Below are 24,450 nucleotides of genomic sequence, written 5' to 3'. Positions count from 1 at the left end.
AGCTAGCACTGCATGTAAATGCATAGTCTTGTCATTTTATTCTTAAACAACCACTTTCCTTGTTTACCCTGAGTGCAGTGATGCCAATACACCATAAGAGGTCAAGGTGCTGAGCAGCGGCTGAGTCCCTGACAGACACACGTAGCCCAGGAGGTGGGCAGAGCTTCATCCCAGCTGCTACTCCTGGGGTTGTCAGCACAGGTGAGTCATGAACTGACCCCACCTCTGCCCCACCCCGCCACATCCCATCTCCTGCCACGATAGCCAGGCTCTCACCTGTGCCACAAGCTACCTCTGCAGAAGGAGTTTATCACCAGGCTGATTTCGTTCTGGCAGGCTTCCTAGGGACAGCTAGGGAAAAAGCAGCAGGCTAGCCCTTGAGTTTATTCCAAGAGGATCTCCAACATTTTCATAATTAGCGTTGCAATGGGAAAATCACGCCGACTTCACCTTCTTGCTATTTGTTGGTTTGTTTGCGGGTTTTTTTTTAAACACTATTTTAAAAGAAATGTCAGTCTGCCATATTTATGGTCTTCAATTCCTGTCCGTGGTGGGGCAAGATAACCAAAAAGTATTCTCACAAAGTGCTTCTGGAAGAAAAAGCAAATTGCCATAGCCTTCTACTCCTCTGTGCCTCCCTATAGATGATGCAGATGCCCTGGGAAGAGAAGGTTGTCACACCCCAGCTCCCTGGGAACACCAGCCACCTTATCATTCATACGGAGCCAGCTTCTTCTCAGGTTGGCACGCCAGGGCTGCATTGCCAGTGCACACCCTGGGTGCAGGGCTGAAAAGGGAGGGAAGGAATCCCTGAGTAATTAATGTTTGTTTGCCAGCTGGTCAGGCCCTGTCGTGCCTTTGCATGCTCATTCTGGCTCTTCCTAAGGCACTCATCCAAGCTGTGCTCAATAGCAGTGACTTTGACCTTAACAATATTGACCATTTCTTTACTTTTCTGGACCTGGAAGCTTTTTGAAATGCTTTTAGAAAAGAAAGAATAATAGATTTAATTGGCACCAGAAGAACCTGGGAGGTGAGTATCCCACTGAATTCAAAGAGGCAACGGCTGGAAGCAGGCATCCCATTTGATTCTCTACAGATGTGCCTCAAGGAAAATGACTTGATCACTTTCTGAAGCTTATGTTCGAAACACTTCCTGGGCCGGGAGCAGAAGGATGTCCTCCTGTTCCCCCTCCCTAATGAGGCTGCCCTGTCTTGTTCTGACCACAGCAATTTCTTGACTGCCTGGGTAGATCTCCGTCTTGGATTTAGACAAGCTTCAAAGGTCACTGTAGGATGTAAGTTTCCTTGGTGGGCTCCTAGGTAATTTGCCTACCAAAAGTTACTGACCATGGAGGCCTTCTTTGCAAGGCAATGGGTAAGAAGATATCTTTTGACAGAGTCTGAGAGGCAGGTTTCCAGCAAGCTTAAGCCTGATTTCAGCACCTAGTTAACAGTTATTCCACGACCCTTCCTCAGGTGGCATTTAGATGAACAGAGGACACATGTTAGAAGGGGAACACTGCCTGGTGCGGTACATGGACTCCAACCAGTGTGAACAGGAAGGACAGAATAGGAGGAGGCTGGTAACCTTTCAAGGAGCAAAAGTGGAAAAGCTGATAACTGCTAGCACTTCCTATACACTAGACACCTGTTGGTAACCTATATGCACACTAATATCCACAGGCTGAATTGCACTGCCCAAGAAAGATTGGTCCTTGGGAGATGGCGTCTAAGTTTTGGTGATAACGATGATGCCCAAGCACCATTATATCTTCAGATTGTTCTTTATGTAATCCAGTTTCAATGGAAAATACTCCTGGTATTTCAGCCCAAACTCTTTTTATAATGTTAGCTTTGCACTGCTGTATCAACTAAAATACTGCTTGTGAGACAGACTTGGCTTTTAAAAATGTTGCGACCTGCTCACATAGCACAGGCTTGTTTCTGTATTTTACTCAGCTATGGTGAGACCGCAGGAGAGGCTGCTGCTGTTGAGGGGTCCATAGTCACTGGCTGCCATGGAGCTGAGTTCTCCATACTGCACTGAGACCTTGAGTCCAACTTTTTATGAGTACATTCTCTGTTTACCATCTCCAAGTGCTAAGAACCAAGGTACCTTGGTTTATACAACAGTAAAGATTTTTTTTCCTTTTACTAGAACGTTTAATACTAGAGACTCACTTCCTAGAACCTCTTTTCCTAAAAACACACAAACCCAGGAAGTTCCCAAGTCTTCTGCTTGCCAAACTAAGGATAACAGTGAGCTTTGATTATAGCCTAGAGGCTGTTTCTGGTGAGGAGGAGAGCTTTACATGCCAGAGAAATGGAAGGGACAGCAGTTTTAACTCATGCCTCAGGATCTGCAGCTAAAAGATCCTGTCCAACTCCAAACCCATGTAGGCAAATGCTTGAGGTTTTGATCTGCTAGTATATAGACCAATAAGCACTGGGGAAGGCTTTTTGCCCAGATTCACAAGCTGTGTTATGAGCACGACTGGGTAATGTTTGCATTCAAACAAGACCCTTATAAGCAGAGGAGACAAGGAATATTGAATTGGGGCAAGCAGGATAAGCCCAAGAAGGATGCCACACGGATTTGAGACTGGTATTTTGCCCAGGGGTACCCCAAGTATGGGTGCCTCAGCAGTACCAGAAGTGCCCTAAGGGATCATAAGAGAAATGTGAGGACACCATGGCACAGGCATCACTTTCTAGGGTGCCCCTCAGAAGCAAATGAAGACAACGTATATGATGCCTTGATGTCTGTAAGAGTCTGCCTCCACGGAAGAAGTTGTGGCAGTTCTACCACCTTATAAAACCACTCCTAATTTACGGATCCAGGTTGCCAGTAATGGACTAGCACTCTCAAAGAGCCCCATGTCCCCCTACTGCAACCCCCATTCAGGTCCTTAAATGTTCCAGTCACACAGTCTTACCTAGAAACATCTTCAGCTGCCTTGCTCACAGCTGTGCCCTAATCTTAACCATACACAGAAAAAAGGCACTAAATTGTATCATCTGGGTCAGAAAAGATAACAGACAACATTGGGTGTGACACACACTGAAAATGCCACAGCTTCTCAGTACCCATATAAAAACACATCAAATAAAACAGGTGGAAAAATGGAACTCTGGCTGTGAAACGGCCTGTGAATTGCTAACAAGTTAATTTTCTTTCCATACCTGGATGGCCCAGAAATCACGCAAATAAGCCAGGGATAAGAAATAAGAGATGTACAGTACATTTCTTCAATACTTCTTGAGAGGAAGCGGCTACGAACTGCTGAGTCAGGAAAGTTTTTCTGTTGATTTACTAACCTTCATTAGCTGCATCTGCTATTGCTGTTGATCCTTCAAAATTGTATGTCTTTTTAATAGGAAACTACCTTCAAAGAGACTCAGATCTTCCATGCAAAGTGGAGTATTCTAGAATAAGTTTCTGAAATCACAACAGCTTATTAAAGACTGATTAATGAGCCAGTAGTAATTATGGTGCAAGGAAAAGAGAGTCTGAACAACTATGTTTATCTTTGGTCCTTCACCATCATTTTGAAAAACGTGACTTGAATATTTTGAGAACTATTTCTGAATGTAATTTAAAACAATAAAAAAGTTACTATTGACCACTCATTCATTTCTTCCTTTTAGTTTTAGAGTTTACATCATTATTTGATCTATTTTTGTAGGTTGGAAAAATTTAAAAGTCTTCGCATATTATTGTTTCAGGTCACTTGCCATCTTCGAGAGCCGGTGTTGTTACCTCTGCTGAAGGAGGCAACACAAATCAAAGACACCGAAAGGCTCAAACACCACAGAACAAGCACACATACCCATTAATTGCTTCAAAGTCAGCCCTTTAAAATGGTTACAATAAAACAACACACACAGTGCCTGCACACACTTCCTACAAAACACATTCGCTACGTCTTAATGTAATAATTAAGCATACTTTCTCTGTAAAAAAGGAACTTAAAATCTCATCATGCATCAACTGTTTTAATTTGCCAAGTGATGTTTATTGGGTAAACTGCATCAGCACACTGTATTTTAATGGTAATTTTGCTTTCTTCTAAACCCTCACTCCTCCCCTGACCATAACCATGCACAGATCTCACACTCACTGCAAACAAGGGAGAAAGGCACATTTATCATGGGGATCTTTAAAGACAGAGACGTGTTTGAAATTATTTTAGTGTAACTCCAGACAGCAGCAAAATAAATATCAGAAATAATGCAAAGCCTCAAGGTGGAGATGCTTTATTTTCAGCAGAGCTTCAAATCTGCTAACTAATCTTTTGCTTAAAAATAAGCCTGTATGTTAGGAGTGCTGAAATCAGGGCTAATCAGGCACATGCTTGCAGGATTAGGCCCACAAAGTCCACATTTACAAGACATGATCTCTGTTTTAAACTATTTCTTTGTATCAATTGATTTTTTTAAAAATCAGTTTTAAGAACAGTCTTCCTCTTCAAGATAGTTTGCTACCATGTGATAAATGCACCTCCTTGGTAGTTCAGAGTGCATTTCATAAGATTCATAAGATTTCATGAGATTTTTTAAAGTGCATAGATTTAGACACATTGCTGGATCAAACAAGTCAAGTAAAAGTTGTCAAGACTGGGAAGGCATGGTTAACAAAATTTAAAAACCCTGAAGTTCACAGAATTCATCACATTCAATTTTGTTTTCACACTTGGAGAAATTAGCCAACTTTTTTATGCATGAAAGACACAGAATATCCTTTCCTAAAACAAGGATTTATTCAGAGAAGGGATTTTACCAACAAAAAAAACCCCAAACCTTTCAGATTAAAAAAAAAGTCTTTCAATTAATTTAGTTACACACCTCAACCTTTCATCCACCAAAGTTGCTGTCACTTTCCAGGGTGAACCTCTGCCTGCTTTTAAAACCAGGAGGAAGACTCCTAGTTCTCTTACAATAAATAAGTGAATAAATAAAAATTAAATTAAAAGATAAAATAGAAAAAAGAAAACAAAGAAGTGGAGTAATATTTCAGGGTCAATTTGCCGTGCTTGTTATTCACCAGCCACATTTTCTGAAGATAAATAATGGGCAATGAAGGAGAGTAGAGAAAATTAAAAAGAAAAGTTCAACAAACGCCTTTTTGTACTTGTATTTGTAACTTTGTAAAAAAAAGAGCCACCACTAAAAGACACATAGGTTCACACCAGTCATAAAATGTAATTGATTATAATTTTGGAAAAACACTCTTAAAAGCACAAGACCAGAATCAAATGACCCTCCAAGACCCTGAAATGCAATGAAATTTTCATAATTTCGATATGGGTGAATATCTGCAAACACTATTGCTACTACCAAACCTCCCCCTGCTCCCTGAAATGGCACTTTTTAAAATAGGAAAAGCAAAAATAAATTCACTGACAGAAACGCCCCCTAAGCCCTTCTTTTTTCTGTGGCTCACTAAAGCAGATGCAGGATTTTCATAATTTCTCCCGGATTAAATATTCATGTCTCCCACACACGAGAGCCTCATCCAAGGCACCAAATCAGACAACAACTGGCTCAAAAGCCCCTGCTGAAGCCTCTCATTGCCGGCGAGCTGAGGCAAGCAGCTCGTGTGACCCTTGGGCACAGTAAGGGCTGGGTTGCGGGCACATCCCAGCCACCAACAAATGGAAACAGGAATAGTTCTCATACCCCATGGCCTTTCTGCAGGCATCTGCCCAATGCCTGGCCTGCAGCATCGCTGGGAGGAAGAGGAGGAAAGCGAGGAGGAGGAGGGCTGCATCCTGTGCTCGATGCCCAGCAATCCCCGTGCCTGCCTGCTGTCTGTCGCACCACTGGGTGAGCAGGGACCAAAGCTCTTGGAGAAATTGTGGAGGCTGCTCTGCTTCATTTAAAGATACATGTACATTTCTGAAATCGAGCCTTTTCCTCTGTGAGCTGAACTAGCACCCCGCTTCCTATCTGCAATCAACCCTCAAATACAACAATTCAACATCAAGAAGAAAAGCTTTAACAGGAGAGGCAGTGAGAGCCCAGAAGGTGTTGGCAGGGGGATGTTTCTTGCTCCTTGGGTTGAGCATCATAACCCGCAGGCTGGAAGCCCGTAGAGGTACCAGCCTCCTCATACTGCCAGACCAGCATGGGCAAAGCCGGACTTACAGACCAAGCTCTGGGATGGATGGACGGCTGGGAACGTGGGCAGTGCTCCTGGCAGCCAGGAGTGAGGATCCTGATTCCCACTACTACTGCCTTACACCATCTCCTCAACAGGGGTAGTGCTGCTCTTAGGAAACTCTCCCTTCCCAGGGGTGGTTTATCAAAATCCCTTTATGGGACATGTTATCTTGATAAAATCTTTATTGGTATCTTCCTGTACTACAAGACAGGAAGGTAAAATAATTACCACTTTCTATTGAAGGAATAAGCTTTTCCACAGCTTGACAACAAAAATTTCCAGTGAGCTTCCCACGCTTCCACAGTTCTTATCTTAATAGTTTTCCAGAACTGTCTTTTTTCTTTCCGAACCTCAGCTGGGAAAATTACCTTGAATTCTCACACACACACACAAACACACACACAAAAAAAAAGAAAAAATAAAGGAGATATATACATAACATTTGAGTGAATGTAAGATATAATTCTGTAATTCTGCATTAAAAACCAGTGTATCAGTCAGTTAATGTTTTTTTCAGCACACACCCCAATGACAGGGCAAATGATGTGTGCAGAAAAAGTAGCAGCAGTAATTCAACAAAACGGGTGTTCTGGTGCAATGACAAAATCAGGTCTTTTGGTCCTGCTTAAATATGACAGAAGATTAGAACTTCCCAGATCTGAGTATCGAGGTTTGGGTGCACAATAAACTTAACTCCAAATCCCAGTTAAACAGGGATCCTCTTATGGTTTTGGATTTTTTTGGAGGGTGGGTAGGAGGGAATATGTTTCTCCTTCTCCCCATCCTCCATAGTTAGATGAGAGTAATTTAAGTACTCAACACCTTTATTCTTAAAAATAAGAACATTAATAACAGTGGCCACACTTTCCTGAGTTCCATCAGTTTGTGATGACTGCAACACATACATTTTACTTCAAAAATAAAATAAAAAATTTATAACTTTTCAACTAATTTTATCCAATAATACGATCATTCACTACTGGAACTGTATATTTGCAAGCAGCCGACAGTAAAATCTAAAGTCATGAGCAAAAGGTCTTTTCAAGCTGACAAGTAACAGCTGCAGAAAGACAGCGACATTCCCAGAAGTACTTAGTCTTTCGAGAACTGAATCTTAACAAGAAATCATGTGCTTTGCAATCAAGTAGCTACCCAGGAATACTGGTATCCTGGTAGAGGTTAACGCGTAATGCCAAAACAGCTACTTTTCTAAGAATAAATTTGATGAAGTCAGGAGACAATGGATCTTTAAATTTAAACTCATTTAGATAAACTGTCCTTGGAAAATGTACTGAACGGGATCACTGAATAAGTCCATCCACAAACAGATAAAATTACTGGTGCCTTTCAGCTATTAGCTATGCAATTTGCAATACCTTCTTTTACGGTTTTAAAAGTTATTTTTGAAAGCAGTGTGGAAGAGAAAACTGCATATATTTGCACTAATGCCCAGCATTAGACTACATCCTTCCAGAAGCTGCTTGTTTTTAATTTTACTTAGTCAAATTATTTACATAGCAAAGCTAACATATCTCTTGTTAAAACAGACAGCCCTATAAATTGTCAAGGTATTAAAAAGAAGTGGGACACTTAACACCCGAGAAATTCTACAGAAATGTTTCAGTTTTGTTCTCTCCCTGAAGCTTTTACCCACAGCCACAGTCAAACCACAGCTTAATTCAACTCCAGAGGGAGAGCTCGCTATTTACAGCTTGGCACCAACTGCATTTCTCAAAATGGGCAAACCTGTATCGGTCCTTTAGATTAGCTATGTCTCGGACTAAACGTTTATACCTTCAAAACTCCTTTCATCGGTTCTTGATTAAAATGGGCTATTAAGGTGATATTCAAATAATCAGTCTTAAATTATTTATTTTAAATTTTCAACTGGTTGGTTTCTGTTCTTTCTTTAAAAAATAGGCAATTGTGTCTGCTGAACATAGTCCTCTGAAGACTTGCACTTGATCTTTCTGCAGGTAATCTTTTCAGAAAAAAATCATTATTAAATCACTAAAGGACATACTTCAAAACCAAAGTGCATCTAATGATTCAAAATATTTTAAAAAGCACATAAAAGTTACTGTCAAACCTTGCATATCTAAACATCCTCCACACACGAATACATTAAATAACATCTATATTGTACGTGTATGCCATGGTCCAAGGTTAGGTCACATAACAGGGATGGATTGAGATCTAAATACATGGTTAGGGCCAAAGTACGGATCACAGCATCTATTTGTCGCTTTGACTAAAGAAAAAGTTCCACATACATTCAACAGACAGACTCTTCCCCTTTTTAAAGGGGGAACACGCATCACCTTTCAGAATCACATTCCCATTAATGAGTAAAGCTACTACCCTGACTTCTGCCATGAATCCCACTGTTTTTTAAAACTGCAATTGAAATGATAATCTGTCTTTATGATGGTTCAGACAGACAGAAAACTACCATAATCGAAGCAGCTAAAGGCATTATGCCTTATACTTTACACCCTGACAATTTACTAGCATCTCTATAAAATACCTAATTTTGTGAGCACACATGTATTATCACAAGAAATCAGAATCAGTACTTGCCTAGAAGGAAAATTGATCTTGTGGATATGTTTTTGCATGACTGGCAATTTATAATGCAGCTTTTTCTAAACCTTCGAGTTTTGAAAGTGCTAGTCTCTAAGTGCCAGACGCTAGAAACAGCTGGTCATAAATTTGCTTGCATTATGCCAGGTACTCTTCCCCTAAAAAAGAAGAGTCCCATGGCATTCTCTGACCTGCACACACCAGAAAATTCAAATGTTCACAGAGGGATGTTTTCAGACAATGTTTGGAGGAAGAGTGAAGAGAAGGCAACGAATGAAAAAAAGAGTGACAACTTAAGAAACATTTAAGAACCAGATGATGTAGATACTAGTAAGGCAAAATCCTTGTCCAAATTCAGGATCTGAGCCATCCCTCACATCCAGCCTGGCACACATTAAGGGAACAAGCAAAGGCAGGTGCCTGCTCTTTGTATAAAGCTGTGCGGATATCGATCACTGTCCCTTGCCCAAACAGTATAATAGTGATGTGAGATTGTTACTAAAGTCAACCTCCTCAAAGCTGAAGGGGCAGAAAACACTCTCACTCTTGGATCTTATCAAATTACTTCTGAAGAAGATTGATTCAACTTTTTTCCAAAGAAAAACTCATGAGAAATATATACCCAATCCAAAGCACAGTGTAGTCCAGAGACAAGTAAAGTGGGCTAAGTACCTCCTCCGGTGTGAATGAAGTGGCACAATTCCAGTATGAGAGAACAGGAGGAAACCACCCTGAGCAGTTTACACCTTTGCCAAGTCTGTATATTTGCTCCTTGATATTCACACCCCAGTATCCATCCCTTACAAGAAGGGAGAGGGGCTAAGCGATCAGCTCTCTGTGCTGCTTCAGAGCAGAAAAAGTGATGTAGAACTCATAATTCAAAAAGTACTTTGGGCAGGAGGGGATGTCAAGGGGCTGCTTCAAAGACATTTCATACCTTATTTTATTCCAAGCCTTTTCACCAAAGCATAAACTTTTGCATTCTCAATTTACCTACCTGCCAAAAAAAAAATATCTGGCTACAGTTATGTCTTTTAGAACTTGAACTTCCTCTACACTTAAACACCTTCCTGAGCCATTCATCTTCTCTTGTTAACCCTCTCAGATTTCTCAAGATGAGCTACTGGGGGGAGGGGCGGATGGGCGAGATCTGCAGTAAACTATCCACCTTGCTCTTTTGACCTGGTGCCAGCATCCTGGGGTAACCCTCGACCAGAAACGGAGCCCTCTTGGCAGTCCCGCCTCCTGCGACGCACTCAGGGACAACTGAGCGAGCGATAGGGCACTGCGGAGCAGCTCACAAACCATGTGTCTTTCCTCCCAAAGAGCGACTCCAGAACACGTGTGTTGTTGTTTTTTGGGTTTTTTTGTTTTTTTTCAATTCCACCCTTTTAAAATTTTTTTAAGGATTTCGTCCCCGCGGATGAGCGGCTCTTTCCACGCGGGCTGCCAAGGTCCATCCTTCCCTCCCTGGCCGCGCACACGGTACTGGGCGTGTAGCCGGAGCTCTATGTAACCCCCGCCGGCACAGCACGGCCCCGCCACAGCCGCTCCGGGCCGCCCGCGGGGATCCCGACGGCGCCCGCCGCTGTCGCCCTCCTCCGGGTGCGCCCCGGTCCCAGCCGCTGCCCACCGCCGGTCTTCTCCGCCCGGCCCGGGACTCCTGCCGACCTCCCCCGCGGCGGAGCGGGGATGCCTCCTCCCCTGGCGCCCGGCCGGCCGCCCGCGCTCGCTTTGCCCCGCTAAGGCCGCGGAGCCCGGCGCCGCTGCGGGGAGCACCGCGGCCGTCGGCGGAGCAGAAAGTGAAACTACCTGCCGGCGGCGGAAGCCCCATGGGAAAAGCCAAGCCCGGCCGTCCCGCAGCCGCCTCTGACAGCGCCGCGACCCCCCAGGGCAGGCGGGCGGCGGGGAGCTGCTGAACCCCGCCCGGCCGCCGCAGCTCCTCTCGCCCCCCCTGCACGGCGCTCCGCGGGCTGCGGACACCATGGGCGAGAGGGCGCCGCCACCATGACCGCGGAGCCGCCGGCGCAGCTCCCTGCCAACCCCCCCGCGGACCATGTTCCATGGTAAGGAGCACGCACTGCGCACCGCGCCGCTCCGCAGGGGCGGCGGGCAGAGCCGCGCGGGACGCCCCGCTACACCTGCGCCCGGGCTGGGCTGGGCTGGGCTCCGCTGCGACGCTCCGCACACCCGGCCGCGCTGGTTCCTCACCGGCTCCGCTGTCTCCGCGCTCCCGGCCCCGCCGCCCCTCCTGCTGTGGCGGCGCGGTGCCGCCCGGTGCCCTTTTAAACCCCGCGGTGACGGTCGGGGAAATTCCCAGTTTTGCTTTTTTTTTCCTTTTGCCCTTAGAATGAAAGCAAAAGCGCCCGATTCCCATCCCGCTCGCTGCCGGGAACCAGGGCCCGGGAGTGGCGGGGGCAGCGGGGCGGTGCGAGGCGGGGGAGCTGCGGGGAAGCATTGCTCTGCATTGCTCCGCGCTGCTCCGCGTTGCACCGCGGGCACCTGCCGCCCCGCAGGGCGCGCCCGGAGCAGGTACCGCTCGACAGCTCCGGGGATGCTTCGCCCTCGGGCCGGCGCAGCCCCGTCTCCTCGCCCGGCGGGCAGCAGGAGTGACCCGCGCAGCGCCTGGCCGCACCTTTGCAGAGCGGGGAAATCCTGCTGTTAACCGCTCCCCTCGGGGATTGCGGGCTGCGGAGAGGGGCAGAGGGTGCCGTCCGCGGAGATGCAGTGATTTTTGGGGGGCGGGGGGTCCCGCAGGCAGCCGGCTGCTGCAGGGAACCCGCGGGGTCCGCCCGGGAACAGGCAGGGACGCACAAGAGGGGTTTTTCAATTAGAAAAACAAGAGAGGCTTCTTTGTATTTGGAAATAGTGGAATACTAACTCTTCCTGGCTTTTCTGGGAGAATTTTTTGGGGCTTTCCAGATATGACTTAGGGGTTTTTTTGGAATTTACTGAAAGGATGGGGTATTACCAGTAATACATGCTCCCTTGCTTTTGAAGCGCTGGTCATATTTAGCATTGTCAATTCCACTTCTTTTGAAGTTACCCAACTTTAAGAAAATTCCTTTCAATTTTCAGTGAAAAGCTCCACGAACTCTTTTTGTGACACTCGTCTAATGCGTTCCAAAGGACTCATTTAGGAACATCTGAACAGGTTTCATCATGATCCTCTGATGGGTCATAAGTCTGCAACATCTCTTTCAGAATTATCTGCTTTGCTTCTGTAATTTCCTCATTTAAAAAAATATTAGTAATCTGTGTAATACAGAGAACATAAAAATAAAAGAAGTGACTTTGCAGTTTTTACTGCACTTGTTGTATCTCCACTTGTTGCTGGACAAGCCAAGTTTTAAGCGATGGAATCTGTCAGATTGTTTTGAATGTAGCAGATCATTATTTGTGTCTTTTGAAGCATAATTTTGAAGCAGCATATACAAGGCACTTGTATCACTGTTACTTGGAAAGAAGCATTGCAGTTATTTTTCTTTTTTTTTTTCTTTCTTTCCCCCCCGCCCCCCGCACTGGAACCAAGAGGTGCAATGGTATATTAGAAAAATGTGTTGTAATTGAGTTCTTGCATTTTTTGTACACTTCTTTTAAAATATTAAATCTCAGTCCTACAATTTGATAATTCACTTGGCATAGATATAGTTAGCATAGAGGCCTACAAAGGTAAAGCTCTGTGGAGTTCAGGTATCCATTTGGAGCTTGAAAATCAATATATATTTGCCTTAGCTAGTTTTTATATTTATTACATGTAGGACCCATTTAGGATCCATGTAGCTCTCCAGGCTAGATTTTTTGACATGTGAATAGACCTCTGTTGATCAGTATATGAAAAGGTTAGAAAATTTGGTTTTGGGGCCATCAGATTTCCCATTATAATTTATCAGGCAGCTTGCCACAGGGAGAATTTTGGAATTCAGCTTGTACGGGTTAAAAAAATCCAGTCCTGTTTCTAGGACAGAGGTGTACATAACAGTGTGTTCACAAGTAATCTATCAGAAAGAAAGGCTTTAATAGTCAGGAAAAGTGGTTTGAATTCTGCTTTGAAGCAGCAGTGTGTGGTGGGAGCCAGCTGGGATGAGCTGTGAGAGACAGTGTTTCTATGAAGGGCAGACGAGCACATGGTTTGACAGCAATTCTTGCATCATGGAGGTTGGGTGGCTTAGTAAAGATTATGGTCAAGTTCCACGGCTTTCTTCTTAGTTATTCAAGATTTCTCTCTGTGGCTGGGATTTACTAGTGATGCCCAAGTCCAGAGACACCCATGTCCAAGTGTTGGACCGGCTGTAGCCAATGCTCTCATCCTCAATGGAGAAGATGGAAAACAGCAGCTGGGGTCAGGACATCCCTTCTGCCCTTCCTGCTGCAACTGCAGTTACTCTGTATGCAGTCGTTGTTCTTAATGAGTTACAGGGATGGGTAGAAACAGCTCATACTAGTCTGGGAACCTGCCGTGGTCTTTGTTAATCTTCCAAACTAAATTTCTAGTTCTGTTTTTGTCGTTGTTGTTTTCTAAAACCTTCCATTTAAGCATCATCCTATCCAGTCTAGTTGTAGGCCAGAGTCCAGTTATGAGCTTCCTAATCCCGATATCATTCTGTACCCAGTCTCCCTTGTTCCCAGTATGAGGCCAGTCACCTGCAGCCTCTAGCTATCCTGTCAGTCCCTTCAGGCTCTTCTGATATTTTGGTCTTTTCTCTCTGTCCATCCTCACAGAACTCATATTTTCCTGGAAGTCATGCAAGGACAGCAGATCAGGGGGCTGAGCAAAGCAAGATGGTCCACTAAAGGGAAAAATAAAGTGAGAAGCAGTGAGATTTCCTCCAAAAGACTGCAGAAATCTTGCAGAGAGGGTGTATTGCCGCCTTAACTCATGTTATGGCCACTGGTATGGATTTGTCCATTTGGTCAGCCCAAAAATGTGTTTAAACACACTTCTGATGTAAAGATGTGTTCATGGACATTTGTAGATTTTATCATATGAAAAATTGATAATTAGGATGGGATTCAGCTGCAGATTAAGACACTCGAATGTCTACAGATACCTAAGACACTTAATTGTCTACATGTCTACTAGGTGGTTATGAACCAATTATGCTCAATGGAGAGACCTTGTCAGTGCTTGCAGTGAAGCCTGGAGATGAATTCAGCCCAACTAGACACCAAGTGCCTGGTCAGCTCAATAGCTGTAGGCTCTTAACCACGCTGGCTAAATCATCCTTGAGTATGAAGGAGTTTAGACACCCAAATAGTGTCTTAATCTGGATCTGAATCCTTCCCTCAAGGCACAAATCATTTGGTTGTATAAAGATCCATTTTAAAGTATGTAAACACATTACAGAATATATTGGTTAAGACAGCATACACCCTATGGCATCTAATATGTACTTAACTGCTCTTGTCGTAATCTAGCTTTTTTTAGATCTATCTTTTGGGTTGTGCCACTGCTCCTTGTTCTGTCTCCGGTGAATTCATCTAGTTGTGCAATGGGAAATAAAACAACTGAAATCCGTGTGAAGTATGAGAATATACTAAGCTACGACATCAATGAACTGGTAGGTAATAGCTCTTGGGCTTTCAAAAAATGTTGATTATTTCTAGATGATAGCAAATAGTAATAAAAAAAAAACCTCTAATGTTAACACACAATGAAAGACCAGTTTAAAATCAGACATTATCCTGGAATGGTGGCTTTATTTGAGGGCTTGCAACAATTCAGTCTCTTTAAAATCTCTGAAATCTGTGGATGCTGCCTATTTGCATGTACAAATACAGTGATACAGATATTTTTGCCTGCACACCATGTAGTTAGACACATGAACCATTAGGGCCTAAATAGTATAATATTACATTAAAGAGTACTCTTTCCTGAAGTAATTTAATGACTACTTCCATTACATCTTCTTATCAAGAGAAGAAAGCATTATACAACCTGTAATTTTTTCTACTGATTGTAAACTTCTTGACCAAAGTTTTGTGTTGTCCATTGAATATAAATGCAGAGGCACAAAATTTGTACAATAAAAGCGTTTTTGTGTTTTACTTGTTAATATATCTTGTTTAGCCCACACAGAATCAACTTTTCTAGGTGTCAGCAGAGAAAAACCGAACTTTCACAGTTGTAAATCTCCTCCATTATGGCTTTATCAGCCAGATTTATTACAGCTTTGCAAAAAAGTATCTTAAGAGTTTACCAATCCATGCTCAAAACCTACCTTCCAACTCTTCATCATGAATTACTAAGAATTAAACTCATCTGTCAAGAACACTTACATGGCAGAAAGCGCTTCCTACAGTTGGGTTAGCAGAGGCATTTCTACGAAAATGGGATTTTTCTGACCATTTGTCACTAAACAAGAACTCACCATTCTGTTGCAGCCTTAAATCAAGACCTGTTTGCATGAAATGTGAGTGATATACAGTGCTTTTCCAAAGGTGAAATCAGGAGCCATTGTATTTCTTCACACTTACAATCCACCACCATCCTTCAGAGCATTATGCCAGTGGTTTACAACTTTTCCCTACCAAGACACGTCAGCCCTCATCTGGAAACGAAATACTTTATGGTCAGGGAATGATCATTTGATCTTCAAAAACATTCTGATCATGTTGTGTTTGTTGAGATTATGAAGTGAGAAAGGCACTTCTCCATAGATAAATGACCTTATTCTGAACAAGGCACCCAAGCTGGGGAAAATATTCGTGGCCATATTAGAATGGAGAAGCGGCCTCTTTAGTTTGTCATCTTATTTCTGACAAAGACAAATGTTTCCTAGAGAACAAAACAAAACAAAAAAACCCCTGTTGGTGAACAGGTATTATAAGATAGCTGACCTACAAGAGAAAACAGTATGAATCATAGAATAGTTTGAATTGGAAGGGACCTTCAGAGGTCATCTAGTCCAACCCCTCTGCAATGACCACGGACATCTTCAACTAGATCAGGTTGCTCAGAGCCCCATCCAGCCTGGCCTTGAATGTCTCCAGGGATGGGGCATCTACCACCTCTGAGCAACCTGGTCCAGAATTTCACCACCTGCAATTACAGGAGTAACTGCCTCTGGGCAGCAGATCCTGCCATCTTCCTGTGGTGGGGAGCCACGAGGCACATCCCAGCTCTGCTGGAGCTGCAGGGCCAGGGAAGCCTGATGGATGTTCTGGGCTGGAGGTGGCAATGCCTCTCCTCTCCCTGACTGCAGGCTGCAGCTTGGTGCTCTTGGTGCCCCAGGGTGCCATCAAGGATTTCAGCAGAGCAATGCCAATTATCCAGATGAATTTGAAAAGTCTTTATCTTTTTTATTGTAGTAAATACTATCACTGATAGAGTCTTTTAGGAGACTGTATGAGAACTAAAACTATTACCTAAATAAATAAAGAAATAAGCAAACCTTAATCAACTAATCTTTGTGAAAGTAATGGGAATCTACTGAACTCTGAAGCTGTTCCTTCATAGAATAGGTATGCACAAGCAACTGCTCTGCAATTTTCTTCATTTTCCTGTCTTTATTTTCCCCAGTTTCAGAGAGATTATTTTATCCTCTATGCAAAAATAGTGTATATTCTTGTCACTATAACTTAACAGCAAATACTATGGACAATGCCATTTGGATGATATCAGCTGTCCGCTAGGAACTTTCCTCCACTTGCAGAGCCAAAGTAAATAACTTTCAGTTCTTCATCCTGATGTTTGGAAGCAGTTACGGAGATGACTAGTGGGTTATGTACTAGACCTCCATAAGTTAATTTGATTTTCACTAATGACTTTTCTGAAGCTGGGATTTCCCGTAGTCACAGCTAATAAACTGTCTTCAGAAATCATTACTGTATGTTATACTAACGATGATTTGAGGAAGTCAGTGAGAATGGGTAAATCCCTTAGGAGTTAACAAATTAAGCCACAGATATATAGGTTTTAGAGTGACTATTTATTTATTTATTTATTTATAAGTCTTGGTGCTGTGTGGCTGCAGCAAAACTTTATTCCGTCATGGTACATGCAGAAAAACTTTAAGAATTACGTTGTCTGACGTGTTCATATACATCTCTAAGTGAGGAGAGCTAATATAGTATTGTCAAGAGCTGCCTTTTTTAAAGCCTTTATGGTTGTATCAGGTTATCTGGATACAGACTGAAGAAGAAAGGGAAGGAATTTTGTTGAGTTGGGTTCAGTTGTCATCTTAATGATAAGCATGAAAGTAGAAGAGAAAAAAAGAGAATAAACAATTGGTAAAAGATTATGGTCACATGAAGGGAGCAAGATGTATTGCTTAGGACATCTTCTGTTAGTGCATACGAAAAGTGAGAGCTACAATCTGTTTAGATGCCTGGGGCATGCATTTATTGAGATAAATGTTGGCAAATATTGTATTTGATGTCTATGTAAGATTTAAATATTCTTCTATGTTTTAAAATGTCAAAGAACCAAGTAATTTGATAGAATATGAAGATTTAAAATGAAAAGATTCATGTCCAGTTCTGGGCTCCCCAGTACAAGAGAGTTATGAAGCTACTGGAGAGAGTCCAACAAAGGGCTACAAAGATGATAAAGGCCCTGGAGCATCCATCTGAAAAAGAAAGACTGAGAGAGCTGGGACTGTTCAGCCTGAAGAAGAAAAGGCTCAGGGGAATCTCATCAATGTCTATAAATACCTGAAGGGAGGGTACAAAGAGGGCAGAGCCAGGATCTCCTCAGCGGTGCCCAGTGACAGGACCGGAGGCAATGGGCACAAACTGGAACACAAGAGGTTCCCTCTGAACATCAGGAAACCATTTCTCACTGTGAGGGTGACTGAGCACTGGCACAGGTTGCCCAGGGATGTTGTGGAGTGTCCATCCTTGGAGATATTTAAAAGCCATGGTCCTGAGCAGCTGGCTCTAGCTGGCCCTGCTTGATTGAACATCTGGTTTAGACCAGATGACCTCCAGAGGTCCCTTTCAACCTCAACCGTTCTGTGATTCTGTGTGATCCTGTGAATACCTTTAGAAATCATATCTGGACATTGAGGTGCTGCAGTGTGTCCAAAGAAGAGCAACAAAGCTGGTGAAGGGTCTGGAGCACAAGTCTTATGAGAAGCCACTGAGGGAACTGGGGCTGTTGAACCTAGAGGAGAGGAGGCTGCAGGGAGACCATGTTGCTCTTTACAACTACCTGAAAGGAGGTTGTAGCATGGAGAGTGTTGGTCTCTTCTCCCGAGTAACAAGTGATAGAATGAGAGGAAATGGCCTCAAGTTGTCCCAGGGGAGGTTTAGATTGGATATTGGGAAAAACATCTCCACAGAAAGGGTTGTCAAGCATTGGAACAGGCTGCCCAGGGAAGTGGTGGAGTCACCATCCCTGGAGGTGTTTAAAAGATGTGTAGACATGGTGCTTAGGGACATAGTTTAGTGGTGGACTTGGCAGTGTTGGGCTCAATGATCTTAAATGGCCTTTCCAACCAAAATGATTTTATGATTCTATGAAAAGCTCAGAATTGTAAGCTGACCCTGCTACACCTCAGGAGATCCTACAGAACAATTCATTGTTGACGTCACCAGCTGTTAGTGAGAAACTTGGCTCACTTGATTAAAAGTACTTCCATGATTAAACTTATTATATTTTACAGGTAAATATGTCTGCAGAGTATCGTGACAGGTGCTGCAAGAATAAAAAACAGGAAAATAGCAAAGTGTTTTTCTGCAATGATACTCAGGTAAAATCTAACTTCTCAATATTTACTTTAGAGAAAACAAACTCAAATGGGTTCTTCGTACAGTCCAGTCTATTGTGATAGAGAATAATATTGTCTTTTAATAGTCAAATCATGATATTCAGGTTGTTCCTATTTTGAATTTGGAATCATACAATTTGTCAAATAAATTGATATTTTAAAAATTAAAATATTAAGCAATTCCATCTCTAAGAAGTGCTTAAGTGCTTTATTTTTCCCTACTATAAAGATTATTTTATATTCTTACCCAAAATAGTACAGAAAACTTATTTGATTGTGCCAGTGGAAGTAAACTTAAGTATTTCCCAACATCTGTTTTAATTTTTCAACAGAAAATCATATTAGCTAAGCTTTTCACTTCAGAACTGAAAGCTTTAGAAGTAATAGTTTGGGCAGATCTCAAATGATGGAAAGCACAATTTTCAGCTGCTGCTGCAAATTTTATTATGACTTGATAAAAGGACCCACTCCAAAAATCATTCACTGCTCTCCTAACTACATCAGGTGATGTCATTTCGGCTACGATTTCTCCTTAACATCCCTACGTTATTTTTATTACTACTACAAACTGATACTTTAAACATTTTGAATAGATGGCAGGTAGGTCAGATTAGTCGTGTTTTAGTGGAAAAGACTGATGCTATGAAAGCGAAATAAACTAATAGTAACTGATGGAGCTTTTTCTTAAAAACAAACCAACATTATAAAGAATTAATGGTACATAGACTTTTCAGGACATATTTTTCCTGCTCTCTTTACAGGAAATAGAATCACTACAGAGTATGGCATGCAACATGCTCAGATTCTTTCATAAGCAAAAAATCAGCAAAGACTTTAGATGGAAAGCAGCATTAGTCTCATGTGGGACATTACAGGTTCTACAGTGCAAATGTGAAAGACATAAAAAAGAAAAGGTGAGTAGCAGTGATGGTGTACAGTTTATTGGAAGTACGTGGCTTATTCCTTAGGGCCCTTCAGTGCAGACTTTTATATCTACTTCTCAAAGGTGCAACTATCATGCACACATTAAATGCATGACGAATTTTGCTCTGCATAGTATTTGTCTTGTAATAGACTTTAAGCCCATTGCAAAGACTAAGTCAACGATTTTGAAGTCTATAGTGAAAATATACACTCTGGTTCAATACCGAGAGACTTTAATTCATTCTCCAGTGAGAGACAAAGACCACACTTGTGCAAAGAAGGCCTTGAACTTCTCTAGTTTATAAAACCATATCTTTTACTTCTCACTGGGATTCTACCCTAGCATCAATGTTTAAATTTGTTTCAACAAAAAATTAGTAGTTCCCCTTTTTTCCATAAGCCCTTTGATCCTTGATCTTTATTTTAACTACAATATCTCAAACTCAACAAGAACAGTTAAATATGAAAATATTTGCATTTGTAGTCATTGGCAAAATCTGCTCTTTGATATGTCACTCAAATCTAGTGCAATGATCTAGAGACTACCACAGCAAAGGAAGAACATTCTTTTAAGTGTGGCTCACAGTTACCTATTGAACACAAACGTATTGACCAACATCAAAAAGCCTCCCCACAGGCACCACAGGATATAATTCTTTATGATTGGCTTACATAGTTGGATTGAAGGCTGCATTTAACTCATTCTTTTTTTCCTTGAAATGGAGAAACTCTTATAATTTAGGACCAGATCTTCAAAGTAACGTTGGTGTCTGTATTTTGCTTAGCCACCTGTGGTGAATCCAACGTTTGCCTTACCATGAGCAGTGTCCCAGTTAAGTCATAGAAGTCAAAGTTGAAACGCCTAACCTCCTGGATGCCTGGTTATATTTAAAGACAAATTCAAGTCATTTGGTAAAAACTATGAACAGTCGTTGAATATGGACAAGAACCACAGTCGTCTTGTCTCTGAGTGGGATCCTGAACACCAGGCCACAGCACCAACCTCTGGGAACAGGTCTGTCTTGTTCCACCAGCCTCAAGGTACCACGCATGTAGTCATATCTTTTGAGGTTTGGCTCACGATTTAATTTGCTTTACTTTTCCAGTCCTTCAAATAACGGAGGATAAAATTTAAGCCACTGACAGAGGAGGTACATGTTCTCAGTTGCACACGCTGGTTTCGGCTGCCCACATTTGCTCTGTGTTAAAGCCACACTCTCCCAGTCCCGCAGGCAGGGGCCAGCAGGGCTGTATTTAGAGTGAGGACATCAGAATGACACAGGCTTTGTTCCACCACGGCATGTTTCATGAGTAGCCCAGCTTTCTGGCTTCATTACCATCTAAGATATCTCTATTATTTATTGAGATGTAATGAAATCAGTTTGTTTTAAAAGATGTCTATATGACAAGAATAAGCACTTCTCAACTAACAATACAAACTCTTTCTTTTTCAGGTTTGCACACAGCTAAATACACATAATAAAGAAGATACAGGAACAGGCGAACAGTCCAAAAAGAAATGTAACCAAGAATTTTGTGAACTGAAAGAAAATACATCTAGCCTTCGATCCTGCTGGAATAAATTTGAAAAAATAATTTCCAGGTGATTCCAGGTGAATCCTGCTCTTTTTTTTTCCAAAGTGGCATTACTTGGTATCTTTGCATTTTACGTGCGTTCTTTGAGTAACTCTGCTCGCTTATATTGAACACTTTATGCCAGAATTCTGATGGAAAGCTACCGTGTCTTGTTCCTGGAGATGGAATAAGCAGAAACGGCTAAACCAAGCTGCTGAAATCCAAGAAGTGGAAATAAAGGACCAGCGTCTCTGCAGAAGGCTGTGTTCCACCTTCATGCTCTGGAAACGACTTTGAATTTTCTGATCTTTTGAGTAACTACATTATAACGTCATACAAAAGCAATCTATTTACACACCTACTGCAACTTATAAAACCTCCTTAAAAGCTGCAGGTGAAGAAAACAGTATGGAAAAGTAGCCGGTTTCCTTATGTCTATATAAAACGCATCAAGGACCAAAAGGAACAATTTACCAAACAAGCAGCTGACCTTGGTCTGTTCTGCTGATGCAATAATGTTATCAGTATGGGTATCTAATGGGTCTGCAAACTGATTAATGTTTGGAAAAACAGGGAAAAGGTTAACTTTTTGAAAAACTTAAGAAGGGTACTGACTTTCGAGAGATGTAGCACACGTCTACTGGCAAGGCAGTGAGACCTACGGAAAGCAAAAAAGGAGATGCCTGAATGCAAGTTTGTTCAGTTGACTGGAAGCAGCACCAGCCTTGTGGGTTTGGTTATCCCGGAGTTCGCTGTAGGAGGAGCTAGAATTTCTTGCCTTCAGATTGTGATTTCTTATATGCAATTATTTTATATAATGTGTTTAACATGTTAGACAAACATGACATAAAGTGTGAATATTTTCAGAGAATAATATATTGGCATTTAACTAATAAAGTGTTCATATTTAATTTTGGATAAATAGAAGTATTTTTGTAGTTGTTTATAACTCTTTTACAGTTTCTTACTTTGATATTATAACTCCTTTGGTAATAAAATATTTATCTCCTATGGAATTGGGCTGCTGACTTTTTGGTTGTCATTACTCCTTTTTTAGCCTTTTTTCATACTTAGCAATTAAAAGCACAGCTGGTAATGTAACCTCCAGCTGCTTGGGACTTCCCATTATAAAATACCCATTTCTTAGTTGCTCATAACCTCGCCAATTTGGGTATTTCCATACCAGGAATCTGCCTTGGACTAAATACTTCAGGAAATTTTTAGTTAAGTCAGCCTGTTGTTTCCTGGGTCAGGCTAAGGCAACATACATTGTTTTAACTGTGCTAAATTTTCTGTGGAACTACTCTGAAAAATTTTTGGTATTCAGAGCAAAGACCTGAAAAAATGGTTGGACATGCTTCAAAGAACTGCATAGATCTCCTTTGACTGGAGAAACCCGGCGTGCCGTACTGCTAATGGTGAGGGAAGAGGTTAAAAGCAAAGCAAACATAGTGTTAGCTTTCCTGGAATACACTCCCTTCAACACCCCATCTATTTATGGTGAAGAAACTTCTTGAGGTAGGAGTAGTATCTTTGTAAAACTGTGACTGAGACTCTCACATATTGTTTTTAGCTCTTGATGCAAGAGATTGCAACTTTAACTCCAAACACTGAAACCAAACCAAAACAACAACAACAAAGCAAACAAAAAAACCCCAAAACCACAACAAACCCAAACCCAACCCATAACTCTTTTACATAATAGGAAACAGATTTCCCAATATCATACTGCAGATAAGAGAATGTAACCACTATTGTAAGGACTTCTCTGGAAATCCCTTCTACTGAAAAAGTCCCAGGAGACTGAGGAATTGTCTCAGAGACTGAAGAACAGTTGCTTGTGTTTGGAAACTCAGGAACAGTTTAAAGCCAAGATTTATTTCCTAATAACCACTTATCAAGAAAAGATCAGTGGGAATTAAAAGAAAAGCACACAACAAATGCAATATTAGCTAGTAGAAAACTGGAAGTTCAGTCAGCATAAATGACTTAAGCAGCAGCCCATTACTTAAATCTTGAGGCAAATCAAGGAGTTTCAGGCCTGTCCTGGTAAAAAGACCAAGGTTAGATCCAGACAAGAAATTTAAATCAAGTGGTTATGAAACTGTATTTCCCCTCCCCCCCAATTGCTTCTCTTAATAAAAATCCTGCCTCATTTGTGTTGCCAGATTTCCTGAGTCACCACATGCATGCAAAGACCAACTGCTAAATGCAGTGACTTGTGTTCTGTGATTTGTTCCTTCCATTTGGGAACCTTCTTTGGTCTCTCCTGAAATCAGAAATGTGACAGCAATAAACTGCTCTGAGGAATGGGCAAAGAGATGAAAACCTTGCAGGGTATCACCACCATGCCTACCTCCCTGCCACGTCGATTTCTGTATGTATTTATTTGGCCACAGCAAAGAAGGAACACGAGGAGGTCAAAACCATGATTTAGAAATAAAAGGAATTTAGGAGAAGGTGTGGAGGGAAAACAATTTAGGTATTTAAAGTATTAAAATTAACTTTAGTACTGTTGCTACAAGGGATTATGAGAAAGCAGAAAGGAGTGACTGTGAGCAAGACAATGTGCATTTCTAACAGCAAAAATTAGTTAGGTGCTCTGTGGTTGATAGCGAGAAGGAAGAATTTCTGGTGTTTAGGAAGCCAGATTAAGGAAGGCCACTGGAAGAAAATACTCAGATCCTACTTTACACCACCAAACAGATGTTTAGAGCTGTAGTTCTTCAGATGAAGATGCAGGAGTAAACCTCTCCTGGCTGGTTATGTGTTTCCTTCCAGTTCTCTCTCTTCAGCTTTGTGCTGAGAAAGAGATGTTGGCTTTATGACAGGTTTCATTCAGCAGCTGTTGAGGTTTTTGTTGGGTTGTTTTTGCTGTTTTTTTGTTTTCTCTCCTGCTATCTGATTGGAATGGTTCATGGTGAACTAGAAGAACAAGGATGCCAGCATGAGGAATCTCATGGAATCTCAGCGGCGACAACAGATTGCGCAGACCATTGGCACATAAATGAATTTCATCCAGAATGAAGGGGAAACCTATCTGCCTTCCTCTGGAGAGGGTGTGGTGAAGTAAACAAAAGAGCCCAGTAGGAGGACCTTTCCCCTAAAAAGCCGAAAGAAAAGAGGAATTGGTCTCCGCTCATATGTATTTAGCAAAAAAAAATCAGGAACCCAAATCCTTATTACAATTTCTGCTCACGTAAGTGAAAAATATAGCGTTTTTCTTTTTTTCCCTGCTTAAGCATTTCATCAACACAAGTGCTCTAACCTCATGAAGGAGAACAAGCCCAGATCAAGCTTAGATTATATATTATACCTTACGGCCTTATTAAAAAGAAAAAAACTCCAATAATTTACTACAGGTATAACAGTGATAGGCTCTGTATAAACTAAAGTCACTATATAGTTGGGAAAAAGAAGAGACAGAGTTAACTTTATATAAGCAGATCACATTAATTTAAATATCTGGTATAGAGTAGTTTTCAAGGT

General features: G+C 41.9%; 1 protein-coding gene across 1 annotated transcript; it reads left to right on the top strand.

The window, feature by feature from the left end:
- Positions 1-10,730: 10,730 nt before the first annotated feature.
- On the top strand, positions 10,731-20,993 carry IL7 (interleukin 7). Its single transcript, XM_065629956.1, has 5 exons — positions 10,731-10,815; positions 14,168-14,310; positions 18,358-18,444; positions 19,224-19,376; positions 20,841-20,993. Exons 1-5 carry the CDS (start codon positions 10,806-10,808, stop codon positions 20,991-20,993), a joined length of 546 nt encoding a protein of 181 aa, XP_065486028.1. The 5' UTR covers positions 10,731-10,805.
- The last annotated feature ends 3,457 nt before the right edge of the window (positions 20,994-24,450 follow it).

This window comes from Caloenas nicobarica, chromosome 2 (assembly GCF_036013445.1).
Source record: "Caloenas nicobarica isolate bCalNic1 chromosome 2, bCalNic1.hap1, whole genome shotgun sequence".
NCBI classification, from domain to species: domain Eukaryota; kingdom Metazoa; phylum Chordata; class Aves; order Columbiformes; family Columbidae; genus Caloenas; species Caloenas nicobarica.
Note: the sequence above shows the minus strand (reverse complement) of the source record. Positions and strands in the feature narration are given on the sequence as shown.

Bases quoted from the DNA above. Each gene is read 5' to 3' on its own strand.
- IL7 (XM_065629956.1), top strand. The intron at 14,311-18,357 runs GTAGGTAATAGC...TATATTTTACAG, and splicing joins GCTACGACATCAATGAACTG to GTAAATATGTCTGCAGAGTA. The intron at 19,377-20,840 runs GTGAGTAGCAGT...TTTCTTTTTCAG, and splicing joins AAAGACATAAAAAAGAAAAG to GTTTGCACACAGCTAAATAC.